The 14,138-nt window shown below is 36.6% G+C and overlaps 1 protein-coding gene across 9 annotated transcripts in view; it reads right to left on the bottom strand.

Moving 5' to 3' along the window:
- The window catches only part of WDR41 (WD repeat domain 41), a 190,595-nt gene that overhangs the window by 15,516 nt on the left and 160,941 nt on the right, over positions 1-14,138 (bottom strand). For 8 of the 9 annotated variants that reach the window (XR_001889848.1, XR_001889847.1, XM_017895538.1 and 5 more), the window contains 4 exons: positions 11,349-11,411; positions 5,733-5,844; positions 3,134-3,196; positions 1,607-1,717 (listed from right to left, as the gene is read on the bottom strand). Coding sequence is in view for 7 of the 9 variants with exons in the window: in XM_017895538.1 (XP_017751027.1) it covers positions 1,607-1,717; positions 3,134-3,196; positions 5,733-5,844; positions 11,349-11,411 (349 nt within the window). In the remaining 2 variants the exon portion in view is untranslated. The remainder of the gene's footprint in view (positions 1-1,606; positions 1,718-3,133; positions 3,197-5,732; positions 5,845-11,348; positions 11,412-14,138) is intronic. The other variant, XM_017895540.1, reaches the window with a different exon arrangement.

The following is a 14,138-nucleotide window of genomic DNA, read 5'->3' as shown; positions in this document are numbered from 1 at the left end:
CTTTTCCTCAGCAGCCCTGGGAACTTGAGACTTAAGACTCAGTGTCACCAATGAGGCTTCAGAGGGCTTCCCAAGTAAGAACTTGCCTTTTGTGCTATGTCTCCATCCACGGCTAGAGAAAAAGAGCCCCCAGAGAACATTAAAGGGACACCAGCAACCATTGTTCTATCACCACAGACAATCTAGTCCTTAGAAAGACCTGCAGCTGGGTTTTACAGTAAGATGGCTATTAGGGAGGAAGATTTTGGAGCTGGGAGGGACATTCTTACTAATGTATCTGAACACATGACTGAATGGACACAAATGGAGACTAGGCTTGGTAATCTCTGTGCCCCTCGCTCCCCTTTGTCTCACGCTTACACAAAATACTGCTTAAAAACAAAGCCAGCTGGGCTCGGTGGCTCATGCCTGTAATCCCAGCACTTTGGGAGGCTGAGGCAGGCGGATCATGAGGTGAGGAGTTCGAGACCAGCCTGGCCAATATGGTGAAACCCTGTCTCCACCAAAAACACAAAAATTAGCCAGGCGTGGTGGCATGCGCCTGTAGTCCCAGCTACTTGGGACGCTAAGACAGAAGAATTGCTTGAACCTGGGAGGCAGAGGTTGCAGTGAGTCAAGACCGTGCCACTGAACTCCAGCCTAGGTAACACAGGGAGCCTCCATCTCAAAAATAAAATAAAATAAATAAAGTAAAATAAAATATAAAATAAAATAAAATAAAATATAAAATATAAAATAAAATAACAAAGCCAAGCCAGGCCTCAGGGAGATATGTTGCTGGGGTCCCGTCTAGTCCTCCCACTACATCATATTCCCAGCATCTTTACAGGAGCGTCCTGCAGGCTCCACCAGACTATCAAACTGAAGCCACCAAGAGTCCTCTCACATGACTTCATACACAGATCACCCAGCACAGTTCTGATGATATAAGCTATCACTTATTTGCAAGTTAACTGAATATCAAGATCAGTGGTTTGTGATCTTGCCATGTGATGTCAGATTTAGCTCACAGGAGATACTCATTAAAATCATTTAGGAAGCCAAATAGGATGTACAGCAAGTCAAAATCCCCACCATAAGGAAGGGAAGACATGACCCATTTTCTGCAGACTTTTACTTTAGTTTGGTGTTATTCTTTGAGAGTCTTCAATCAGGGTTACAACTGGCTTGAATCCTGCTCATTCTAGTGTAAGTGTATATGCTGTGTGATATTGTATGGTGTGGACGGCAAGATAAAAGGGCATATTTCCAATCTCTCTACAAAAGAGGAACTAGCCAGAACCACCTGCCAAAAATGCTGAAACAGCCTGTGACAGTCATCCCACAGCTACCAAGCAGCGCCTGAGATTATGTTCTCCTCTATTTTCTTTTCTCTGCCTTACTCTATTTTCCTTGTCCCTAAATCTTAGACCTAGCAATCTAGGGAACTTGCTCAGCTCCACTGGCTAAAACTTCAGAGTAAAAGAGAATGACAATCCCTACTAATCTAAAGCATTATTTTAATGACTTATGCTAGAATCCCAGAACAAAGCAAGGCTCATGGTTCAGAGCAGGTTGTGTTAACAGGCACAAAATTGTACACAATAAATGTACACAATGAGCTTACCATTGACATTAATCAATGAGAGAATATTATCCTGGTGATCAAGAAGGTGCTTAATTTCAAGAATATCCCATTCTAGTGATCCTTCTGTGGGTGCTACCAACCTGAAAATTACTAAATGAAAAAGACAGATAAAATTTTATTACAATGTTCAGAGGATAAAATTCCACTTCTTCTCTAAAAAAGAGCATTTCATTAAGTGAAAATACCTACCATACTGAAAACCCATTTCCAAAAAACAAAAGCCATATTCATACTACTTTAAACTATTTCTTTCAAATGCTTGAGATGTTTGAGATGATCTACTAAACCCCACACTGAATGTGTCCTGAAAAACCCTCTTCCTTTACTGACTTTTCCAAACACTGAAGCTCCCATTCTCTCTAGGGTTTCGATGGATGTCTGGCTATCTCAACTCACTCACTCCCTAGCCAGTGACTAGCCCACATTCCTGAATCACCTCCACCATCAGCTTTCTCTACTCATGTCCCCAGGCCAATAAGCATTACTACAGAATTAGCTGCAAATCCAAGCTTAACTTCAACTCAGTAAAGACATAAGCAGCTTCTTTTTTAAAAAGTTTTTGATTCCTAGGCCTATACCATTAAATTATAAATTCTCTGAGTATGTCTTATAATGTTTATATGTCATGCAGTTCTTTTGACTATAGTAATGTTCAATGTGTTGCTTTACTCATTATCTGTCTTTAACAAATACAGTTTTATTTAAACTAGTATAAATCCTAACTTTAATCAATGTACACAACCCATAATAAAATCTACTGATGTGATTCTATCAACAGCATTTACTAAACATTTATGTTCCAGGAACTCTAGGTACCAAATGTGAATGAGGGCCAGTCACAAATGCTCAGTCCAGAGTGGGAGAGAGACTTTTTATAAACAGGCTTACCGTCAATATACTGAGTGTTTAATACGCCACTGGACCAAGTGCTGTGGAAGCTCAAAGATTAGGATGACTAACACCTGAGAAGTGACAAGTCTCAGAGATCATGTCCTTTTCAAATTATGAAAAGTATCTTTTCTTTCTCACATTTCTCTCTGGAAGACAGGTCATGCCATGCTTCTTTCTGTGTCTCTGACAGTATTTTACCAAACTACAAATCTCTAACAAGGTTATTTAATCCTGACAGCCACTGTGGTTGTCAAAAGAAGATTTCAGTCAATAGAAAAAGAGAACTCTTTCTGATACACATCGAACTTATGGCAAATTCTACTTTAGTTGGAATATTATGAAGTGATCTTGAGACTGGAATTTTGGAATAAGAAGCAATATACTGTTTAACCAAGCTAACATACTGATTAAAAGACTGATAAGAAAAAGAAACCTGGCCTAACATCCTGAAAATGTCTCAGTCTCTGTATCAATTCAACAATCCCAAGAAGCCAAGACTGGGGCACAGGGAGATGTCCCTTAAATAAAAAACAAATTAGTCTTTCCAGCATGTGTATACAATTCTCATTGAAAATATACAAGAAGAAAAAGAGAAAGAAAAAAATTCATACTCACTCAGTTCTTTGCCAACTGCTGCCACAACACAGTTCTTAGGTATTTCAACCAAAGCACTAATACCTCCAAAAACATATAAAACAAAGGTCAAATTATTTTTCTCACAGATTATATCAAAACAAAACATTCTCAGTTTTATGTGAGTCGTTTTCCATAAAGAAGATAAAGCACACAGAACTAGCTCCACACACACTTCCTCGCTTGCTTACTCATGGAAAACGATTTTGTTAAATGTAGGTTTCTGAGACTTTTGGAAGACATTATTGATTTATTAAGAGCAGAATATGGAGTTGTTATTTTTTTTACTTTTTTTTTTCTTTTTTACTGTGGTGATAAAAGTGGTAGATTCAGCCATTCAAACTTATTTACAAGGGATCCCTTAAGATAATCACCATTACCCATTTACAAGATGGCTAGCTCAAAAGTGGTGTAAAATTGGGGTTTTCCTTCCTGTAAACTTAAGAAGATTGAGCAGGCTCCCTGGCACTGAATGAACTAGCCAACAGTCAGCAGCTAAGAAAGCGGCCTTCAAATAGCATGTCTGTGATCCATTAATACATGTACAAATTTTCTTCTATTATTGAAAGAATCAGATACAACATTCTAACACACTTCACTTATTTAAGTAAAGAGGTCTGAGTATCTTTTCATAGCCAAATCATGATTTTAGGGTAACTATAACTTCTACAAGGCATGTTACAATTTTACTTCTGTCAGCATGAATAAAAGAGTTGATATATTAGAACCACCACGTGTTGGCAAAAGAAAAAAAAAACCTGTTTAATTTTTCCATTATGATATATATGTAATTTACAACATATATGCAAGTGTGGAAAATGGTCTACTCATTTGCTTATCCTTCCCATCCATCAAAGGACTAACTGTTGTGATTTGGACAGTATTTCTGGCTAAGATTTTTCTCCACATAGGCGTGTTTTAACAGTAGGATTTGTATTTTCCCATGTACAAGGAGGAGGAAATGGTGCTGCAAGGAAGGCAAAGGAGTGGTACAGAGAAGGCAGAGTACATGGGAGAGCAGCAGGGTGAGTAGCAAGAGAAGAATACTAAATGCAGGAAACAGCTTGTTTAAAAATATTTCACTAACTTATATGTGAAAATTCCAGAAGCCCAACAATCCAGAAGTAGCAACCTAATACTCAGAATCACAGAACATACTGCTGGAAAGGACACGGGTGCCCTGTGTTTTAGTCCAGGACTCCTTCCATTGTATCACATTGACTAAGATTATCTTTGCTTATTTCCAAACACAGAATAACTGCTTGTAAAAGCTCCACCAGTCCATAAATCAAGCAGAGCTTATGAAAGGACATCATGGCATAAGGGTCTAATAACACTGTTAACAATCTGGCCTCCGGTAATGTGGAAAACCCAAATGACGAACAGCTCACCAGTGGTAACCCACGGCCTTCTCAAGGCTTTCCCACAGATACCTTCAAAGCCTGTTAACTCTTGAGACACTGATGAACGGCAGTATTGTGATGACTTAATATATAGTACTTAAAGATAACTTGCAAAACAAAGGGAGACTGCAATAAGAGGTGGCTATTTCCAGGAACACAAAGAAGATTCTTTTCAGCCCCGATTTCAACATTTTACAATATAACTTTACCAAAATAAAATTCATGAAAACCACAGGCTAGTGAGAGAGGAAAATGAACATAAAGATGTATAATTCATGGTAATAGTACACAGGGAAATGTAGTCTAGATTTGAGCAAGACTATTAGTAATCAAATGTTGAACTGAGTGGTTAAATTGTAAACCCTAGCAATGTATGGATTTAGTTTTCCTAAGTCATTATTTTTCTGATACTTTAAAATATCTATGTGGAGCTAAGCTAGCTCCTATTAGTAACCAAATTCAATTCACAGGGCTCCTGCTACCATTGAAATGTCAACAACATGCACGATAATGTTCCTTTTAGGATAACCAGGCTCATTTAATTATTTTTAGAAATAACGATAGTTAATACTGTGACTTCAAGGTTGTTATTAAAATCTACCCATTTATATTTCAATATTTTACTCTAAAAATAGATTTTATTTTTTAAGATCCCTGGTATCAAAAAGTCAAAACTGATTCTTTTTTTTCTGTTGAAACCAAAAGCACATGTACACAGAATTCTGAGAGAATGAAACTTTATCAGTAAGCTTGCACATGTATGAACTTTTGGTAAGGACAGTTGTAAAAAGAGGTCATCCTTAGGCATTTATTCAAAGTTAATGACCCCACAAATGCTACTATAAAGGTGTACGGGTCTGCTTCTAGGTATCAGTGTGTTCATCAAACACAATTCAAGAAACTAGCCCAAGAGCATTGGAAAAGGTTGTTCTTGAGAAATTCTGTTAGAAGGGAAGGGGAAGCCAAAAGGAGTGGAGTCTTCTCCTTCTGATTCAGGATAAAAATATTTTTTACACAACCCCTGATCTGAATTGAATATGGCTACCTGTTATCTTCAGAACTGAAAAGAAAAATCCCCTATATTGACCTTTCTACTTATGGAAAGTCTCTCTGAAGATCTGCTGTGTCTTCTAGAGTCTGTCAATCACAGTTCAAAATTACCTTGATTTGCTTTTTACCTGTATCAGAAAGGTGGCTAGTCTTACACAGGAGATCTAATTTTCGGTTCCACACACACAGGTCATTCCCACCAGAAAGCCAAACATCTAGTCTCTGAAGAACAGTTAAACACTGCAAAATGTATTTTAAATGTATATCAGGTTAGAAACTCAAGCAGTCATTGTTCAGTGGTTTTAAAATATATCCACAAGTTCTTTAACCCCTTCCTTCAATAGGTGGAGCTTATTTCTCCTTAGTGCTTGTAGGCACTACTAAGTGACTAGCTCCTACCAAACAGAATCTGGCAAGAGGGATGATGTGTGACTTACAAGACTAAGTCATAAAATATACTGTGGCCTCCTCCTTGTTCTCTCTTGGATCATGTGCTCCAAGGTGAAGACACTAAAGCGGTCACATGGAGAAAGGTTCACGTAGCAAAGAGCTGAGGCCTCTGGGCAAAAACCAGCACTAACTTGCCAAGCACATAGGTGAGCCTCCTGGGAGGTAGCTCCTCCACCACAGTCAGCCCTTCAGATAGCAGGAGCCTCAGGAGAGGCCCTGAGCCAGAACCACCCAGAGAAGATGCTCTCTAGTCCTAATCACAAACACTGTGAGATGACAAATGTTTATTGTTTTAAGACACTACGTTTTGAGGTAATTTGTTACTCAGTAATAAATTACTAATACACAACTGCCTCAACTCCTTTTTAAATCAAACTGAAACTATGACCTTAGTTTCTCTGTATCTTTAGAATAAATAATGCTTAAGTCTTCTCAATTCTATACATTTGGTAGACTCAGGAAAGTGAGTGCTTCAAGTACCATATAAGCCCTTTACCTTTAATAGTACTCTCCTTGTCCACTGACTCTGAGTCAGACAAGGGCAAGAGCAAGGGAGAAGAACAGAAAATAAAAGGCAGAGGTTCTGGTAATCTTGCCTACGCTGAGCAGGGCTGCTTTTAAAACTGTTGGATTAAAAAGAATTGAAAATAACCAATGCAGTTTATATTTCTAGTACTCCTACTCTGTCTAATCTCTGAATTTTTTTTTTGTTTTTTTTTTTGAGACGGAGTCCTCGCTTGTTGCCCCGGGCTGGAAGGCGGGCAAAGTGCCGGATCTCAGCTCCACTGCAGCTCCGGCCTCCCCAGGCTTTACGCCATCTCCTGCGCTGCAGCCTAGCTCCGCGAGTAGGACTGGGACACAGGTGCCTCGCCACCTCCCCACTAGTTTTTTGTATTATTTTTTAGTAAGATGGGGTTCACCTGTTAGTCCGGGATGGTCTGGATCTCCTGATCTCGTGATCGCGCCCGTGCCTGCGGCCTCGTCGCAAAGTGCTGGGAATTACAGGCTTGAGCCCAGCGCGCGCCACCGCGCCTGGCCTAATCTCTGGATTTTTAATGCTAGTGTTTCATTTCTTTTTACTGCCAAATAGTATTCCACTGTGTGGACATACATTGTGTTTATTCATCAGTTGATGGACATATAGGTTGTTTCCATTTTTGGCAATTATAATATTGCTATGAACAATTATGTATACATTTTTATATGAACTTACATTTTCATATCTCTTGGGGATACACCAAGGAGTGAGACTGCTGGGTCAAATGATAATTCTGTTTAACTGTTTTCCAAGGTGGCTGTATTGTATCATTCTAGATCCCACCAGAAATGTATGAAGGTTACAGTTGCTCCACATTCTTACCAACACTTGTCTTTTACATATTGGCCACTCTAGTATATAGGAAATAGTATTTCACTGTGGTTTTGACTTGCATTTCTCTAGTGACTAATGATGTTGAACCTCTTTTTCATGTGCTTATTTGCCATTTGTTTATCTTCTTCGGAAAATTTCTTCCTTTCAAATCTTGTCTATTTTAATTGGAGTATTTGCTTTCTTACTGAATTCTTCATAGATTGTAGATACAAGTCCCTTATCAGATATACGATTTGAAAATATTTTCTCCAATTCTGTGTGTTGTCTTTTCACTTTGAAGCACAAAAACTTTTCATTTTGATGAAGTCCAATTTATTTTTTTGGTTGTTGTTGATATGCTTTTGATGTCATATTTAAGATACCTAGCCCAAGGTCACAAAGATGCACTCCTTTATTTCTTCCAAGATTTTTGTAGTTTTAACTCTTACATTTGGGTCTTCGACCCATTTTGAGTTAACTTTTGGATATGACATGCAGTAGGGATTAAAATTTCATTATTTTGTATGTGGACGTCCAATTGACACAGCATCACTTTTTGAAGAGGCTATTCTTTCTTCCATTAAAGGTTCTTGGTACTCTTGTCAAAAAATCAATTGGCTATGTGAGGCTTTACTTCTGGGCCTTTAATTCTATTCCATTGATCTGCATGTCTATCACTATGCCGAAACCACACTGTCTTGACTACTGTAGCTTCATATTAAATTTTGAAATTGGGAAGTGTGTCTTGGAACTTTGCACTCCCATATGAATTTTGGGATCAGCTTGTAAATTTTCAAAAAAAAAAAAAAAAAAAAGCCAGCTACAATTTTGATAAAGATTGGGTTCAATCTGTAGATCAATGTGGGTAGTGGTGTAATCATAACAATAGTAAACTTTGACCCATGCACTCAGGATGTCTTCCCATTTATTTAGATCTTTAATATCTTTCAACGATGTTTTGTGGTTTTTGGTATGTAAGTCTCATACTTCTTCAAATTTCTTTTAATAGTGATGGGGTATTGCTATGTTGGCCAGGTTAGTCTTGAACTCTTGGTCTCAAGCAATCCTCCCACCTCAGCCTCCCAAAGTGCTAGTATTATAGGCATATGCCACCCTGCCCAGCCTACATCCATTTCTGAGTATTTTATTCTTTTGGATGCTACTGTAAATGGAATTGTTTCTTAATTTTTTGAATGTTCATTGATAATGAACAGAAATACAATTGATTTCTGTGTGTTGATATTATATCCTGAAACCTTGCTAAATCCATTTACTAGCCTCAATAGTTTGGTTGTGGACTTAGGATTTTCTATATACATAAGATCATGTCATTTGGGAATAGAGATAGTTTTAGCTCTTCCTTTCCAATATGGATGTCATTTCTTTCTTTTTTTAATTGCCCAACTGCCCTGGCTAGAACCTCCAGTACAATGTTAAACAGATGTGCTGAGAGCAGACATCCTTATCTTGTGTCTGATCTTTGGGGGAAATTATTTGTCTTTCACCATTTTTTTTAATTAATTAATTTTTTTTTTTTTTTTTTTTTTTTTGAGACAGGGTCTTGCTCTATCGTCCAGGCTACAGTGCAGTGGCACAATTACAACTCGCTGCAGCCTCAAACTCCTGGACTCAAGCAATCCTTCCACCTTAGCCTCCAGTAATAACAGTAATAACTCCTCCCGTAATAACTGGGATTACAGACATGTGCCACCAGGCCTGGCTAATTTTTCTGTCTTTTTTTGTTTTTGGTAGAGAAGTTTCACCTGTTTTTGGTAGAGAAGTTTCACCATGTTGCTCAGGCTGGTCTCGAACTCCTGAGCTCAAGTAATCCACCCACTTTGGTCTCCCAAAGTGCTAGGATTGCAGGCATGAGCCACCACACCCAGCCTAGCCTTTCACCATTAATACAAAATTAGCCTTGAGATTTTCACAGAAGCCCTTTATTAGGTTAAAGAAATTCTCATCTATTCCTAGTCTGTGGGGTATTTTTATCATGAAAGGGTGTTGGAGTTTGTCAAATGCCTTCTCTGTTTTCTACTGAGATGATCCTGTGGTTTTGGTCCTTTATTCTTACTAGGGTGTATTTCATTGATTAATTTTCAGATGTTAAACTAAGCTCATATTCCAGGGATAAATCTCACTTGGTCATTGTGTATAATCCTTTTTAGATGTTGCTGAATTTGGTTTGATAGTATTTTATTGAGGATAATATACGCTTTTGTTACTTAACATTTTATCACTAGCATTTTCCTCTTTTAATATTCTTCTGAAATATAAATTTTAGAATATATATGTACCATAACTTATTTTCTTATAAGACATTTAGGGCACTTCCAAACATCCATTTATAAAAATGTATTTGTAGTACACATTTCTGTTCATAAATCTCTGCCCTATTTTCTGATTATTTCCTTTAAAGAGTTTTCTAGAATGATCACTGGATTCATACCTATAATAATTTATTTAGATTCATTCATAATGCCAAACTACCTTCCAGGAAGACATCAATTTATAGTCTCAATATGCAATAAAATGCCAATTTCACTATTTCCTTGCTAACATCAACCCTTATAAAAAACATTGCTAGTTCAAAAAATAAATGATAGTTATTTCTCATATTGGGGATATAAATTTCTTAGATAAGCTATCTATTCAAGAACAACTGGACCACTGAATTAAATGAGTGCAATGCTATTTTTTAACAATTTTTCTGTGAAACGGGATCACAGCAGGAGAAAACAAACACAAATATCTAGCTGATTCACATTATGGTAAAACCCCTTTTAAAACTACTTTCACTTTATTGGAATAAGATACTTTTTTAGTGACGAGTTCCTATAACCAGTTCATAACACAGTTTACCAAAGGAATTTCCCCCAAATACATTAAACTTTTTTCTCTCTCTTTGTTCCTTCAAGCCACATATTTTCATTGGAAACTTAACGACCTTAGTTTTTCAGATAGCAAGAATATTTTTAAAGGAATGTAAACGGTGCATCATTTCAGGTCACATACAGATTTTAATCAAATCAATACTTTAATGACTTCTTTAAAAATCCACTGTTAAGTTAGATAAAAGCATATATAGTACACGGCACTTTCTTCCCTGAAACTTGACTAAGTTGGTATTTTGAACAGCACAGTGCCATGAGATGGCTACCAGAGATCTTGCCTTTTTGGGAAAAAATGAACTATCCTACCTAGTGGCACACAGCAATTCTTTTTACATTAAGAAAAAAAAGAAACAAAAGAGCTCCAATATGGAGATCAGTTATCCTTAAAGTAAATGAGAGAACATCTAATACTACTACTATCTTTTACCAAAACTTGCTTACGTTACTAAAAAACAGTGGCACTTTCTCTGAACACTTCATTTCTGTAGGTTATCACAGGCAACCTAGTCTTATCTGTTTGTTTCTCTAAAATGTAGCAGAGCTTCTGTCATATAATCAGCCCCAATCAATCACTGTTTGTAAAATGAATAAACCTAACAGTAGCAGCAAATTAGCCATGTCAGATTTTTAGTTTTGAAACTAAGTAACTGACATGTCTTGCCTTTGTGACTTTAGTGAAGGCAGAGGTCACGGGACAAATAATTCTATATTTTAAATTCAAAGTATAAAGAAAACAGACCAGCTACTATTATGGTCTTTCTGCAAGTAATATCTCTTCCTAGAATTACCTACAAAAAAACATACTAGGTACTACCTTTTTCCTTATCTTGCTATTGGGATTATCCCTTGCTCTAATTTCAAATCGAAACATTCTAACACTTAATACATATGCTTTCAAAAATCTGGTCTTACACGAATCAAATGACTACAAGTGTGTGGAAAGAAATAATTCATAAGACCCACAAAAGTAATTTCATCTAACTTTTAAACCATGTCTTCTCAGACAAAAATAGATTACCATAAAAACTCATATTTACTTAAGATTTTACCTTTACAGTAGACTGGAAGCATAATATTCTCTGAACTTGTCTGCCAGTATCACTATCCCACACCTAAATTTATGTTAAGAAATAATTTCTAGACAGAATTTTAAAATCTCAGTTATAACTTTTCTAATTAACAATTAAACCACAAATGTTAAGCAGTTAGAAATTCTTTAAATAAAACATAAAATACTTAGTGTTTATACCATCACAAAAATGAATTCATATAGCGAGTCATCCACTTAGCAAAGCAGGCTTATGATCTAAAATAAGTTTGAGGTAAATTTTACTATCAAATTATTTGAAAATGCCAGCATAATGAATAGTCTGAAGTACTGAATCTTTACAAGCACTAAATATTGCAACTGTTTAAAGTTTATTCTCCAGAATAGTCTACCGTAATCTAATAAGCATAAAGTACTTATACCAAAAACTATCATGTCCATTAATATTTACTGAAAGCTCCCTATAATGTGGATAGCATGATTTACTACTGTTATCTTGATTCGAGAAGACACTAACAGTGTATTACCATTACCTGTATATGCATTTAACATAATCAGAGGGCCTCTCACAAAACATCCAAGTTTAGTTTGACTTAAGCAGCACAGTGATTTTCAAACTTTCATACCATTTCCTATAGTAAGAAATACATTTTACACCATGTCTGAAAACACATTTACATACATGTATGTACTATGGATACAAACGTATATGCATGTATTAAAAATTGAAACTAATTTCATGAAATAGTTAACCTTATCATGGCCAATGCCTTTTGTTGTATTTTTATTATACAGATGTGCCTTGATTTCAAGTAGTTTTCTCCCACAATAAACCCATTCTAAGTGGAAAATATCCTAAGTCGAAATGCATTTAACACATCCATCAAACATCATAGCTTAGCCTGTCCTAACTTATATGTGCTTAAAACACTTACATAAGCTTATAGTTGGGAAAAAAAAAAAAACAACGCATCTGGCAACACAGTACACTGTAGAGTAAGGCTGTTTACCCTTGTGATCTCATAGCTGACCAGGAGCTGCAGCTCCAGGCTGCTGCTGCCGCCCAGCACTGGTAAAGACTATCGTCCAATGTATCACTAGTGTGAGAAAATATCAAACTTCAAAATTCAAAGTACAGCTTCTACTTAATGCACCTCCCTTTCACACCATCATAAAGTTGAAAAACTCTAAGTCAGACCACCCTAGGTCGGGGACCATCTACATTCTGTGTCATGTTTTAGATGGAGCTGGATTATCATGAGAATTACATTTTATGTATATAACACACGAAACAAACTGCTAGCATACAAAAAGTGCTCCCAGTAATTAGGGAATGTTTTCTGGCCTTGTATTTACCACAATTCTAGTAGTGTCTCACAGCCTTTTCACTTATTTCACTATTTGCAAGCAAAACGTTTAATATTCAGTAACTTGAGCTCTTAAGGCTATCACTTTAAAAAAAAATCTACCTTCAGTATTTAATTAAGGAAGTTAGTTTTTACAGGTTGGGTATCCCTTATCCAAAATGCTGAAGAACAGAAGTGTTTCTGATTTTTTTTGGATTTTGGAATATGTGCATATATCTAATGAGCTATCTTGGGGATGGAACCCAGGTCTAAACACAAAACTCATTTATTTTTCATATACATCTTATACATATAGCCTAAGGTAGTTTTACACAATATTTTTGGCAATTTTGTGCATTAAACAAAATTTTGACTGCAACCTGTCACATGATGTCAGGTATAAAATTTTCCACTTGTGGCATCACGTCAGTGCTTAAGAAGTTTTGGATTTTGGAGCATTTCAGATTTTGGATTTTCAGATTAGGGATGCTCAACCTGTAGTAAAAACGCAAGCAGAGTAAATTTAGAATTCATCTGGGTAAGAGAGATTGCCAAATAAGTGGCCTAGAATTTTTTTCTAACAACAAAAATCATTCAGCAAAGGAAATGAGTTCATACTATCATTTACAGGTAAAATTCATAGTGACACTGTCCCAGCTACTAACTTCTGTACATAATTTTAATCACTGCCTTAAAATATTGTTATAGTGTTTTAGGAGTGGTCTAACAAAGTATTTTAAATTCTATGTTTGCAAAGATTACACTGATATCGAAAAAAGAGAGCTTTATTTCATAATATTTGCCTCTACAGAGTAGCAATAAAGCAACTCAGACCTAACCATCTGAGTGAATTTTATGCCCTTGTTTATATTGTATTGTAATCACAAACATATGCGTGTGTGTATATATATGTATGTATGTATAGAGCGTTTATCCCCATTTAAACCTTTTTTTCACATTTTTTCAGCTATAAACAATCTGTCTAGAAAGCACTTCAGCTGATGAATTCATTTAAAGCACGTTAAAGTCTGTATCTTGGTTCTGTAAGAGCTTAAGAAACACCTAAACCTTTGGGCTTACTCCAAAACTTCATCAATGCTTGAAACTGTTTAAACAGAACTTTCAGATACGCATATACTTTTAAAAATTAATCTGACCGGGTACAGTGGCTCATGCCTGTAATCCCAGCACTTTGGGATGCCAAGGCGGACAGATCACAAAGTCAGGAGTTTGAGGCCAGCCTTGCCAATATGGTGAAACCCCATCTCTACTACTAAAAATACAAAAAAATTTGCCAGGTGTGGTGGCGCACGCCTGTAGTCCCAGCTACTTGGGAGGCTGGGGCAGAAGAATTGCTTGAACCTGGGAAGTAGAGGTTGCAGTGAGCTGAGATTGTGGCACTCCACTCCAGCCTGGGCAACATTGCGAGATTCCATCTCAAAATA

Source organism: Rhinopithecus bieti, unplaced genomic scaffold (assembly GCF_001698545.2).
Source record: "Rhinopithecus bieti isolate Rb0 unplaced genomic scaffold, ASM169854v2 scaffold_26302, whole genome shotgun sequence".
NCBI classification, from domain to species: Eukaryota; Metazoa; Chordata; class Mammalia; order Primates; family Cercopithecidae; genus Rhinopithecus; species Rhinopithecus bieti.
The sequence above is the reverse complement of the archived record's forward strand: the minus strand, read 5'-3'. Positions and strand labels throughout refer to the sequence as shown.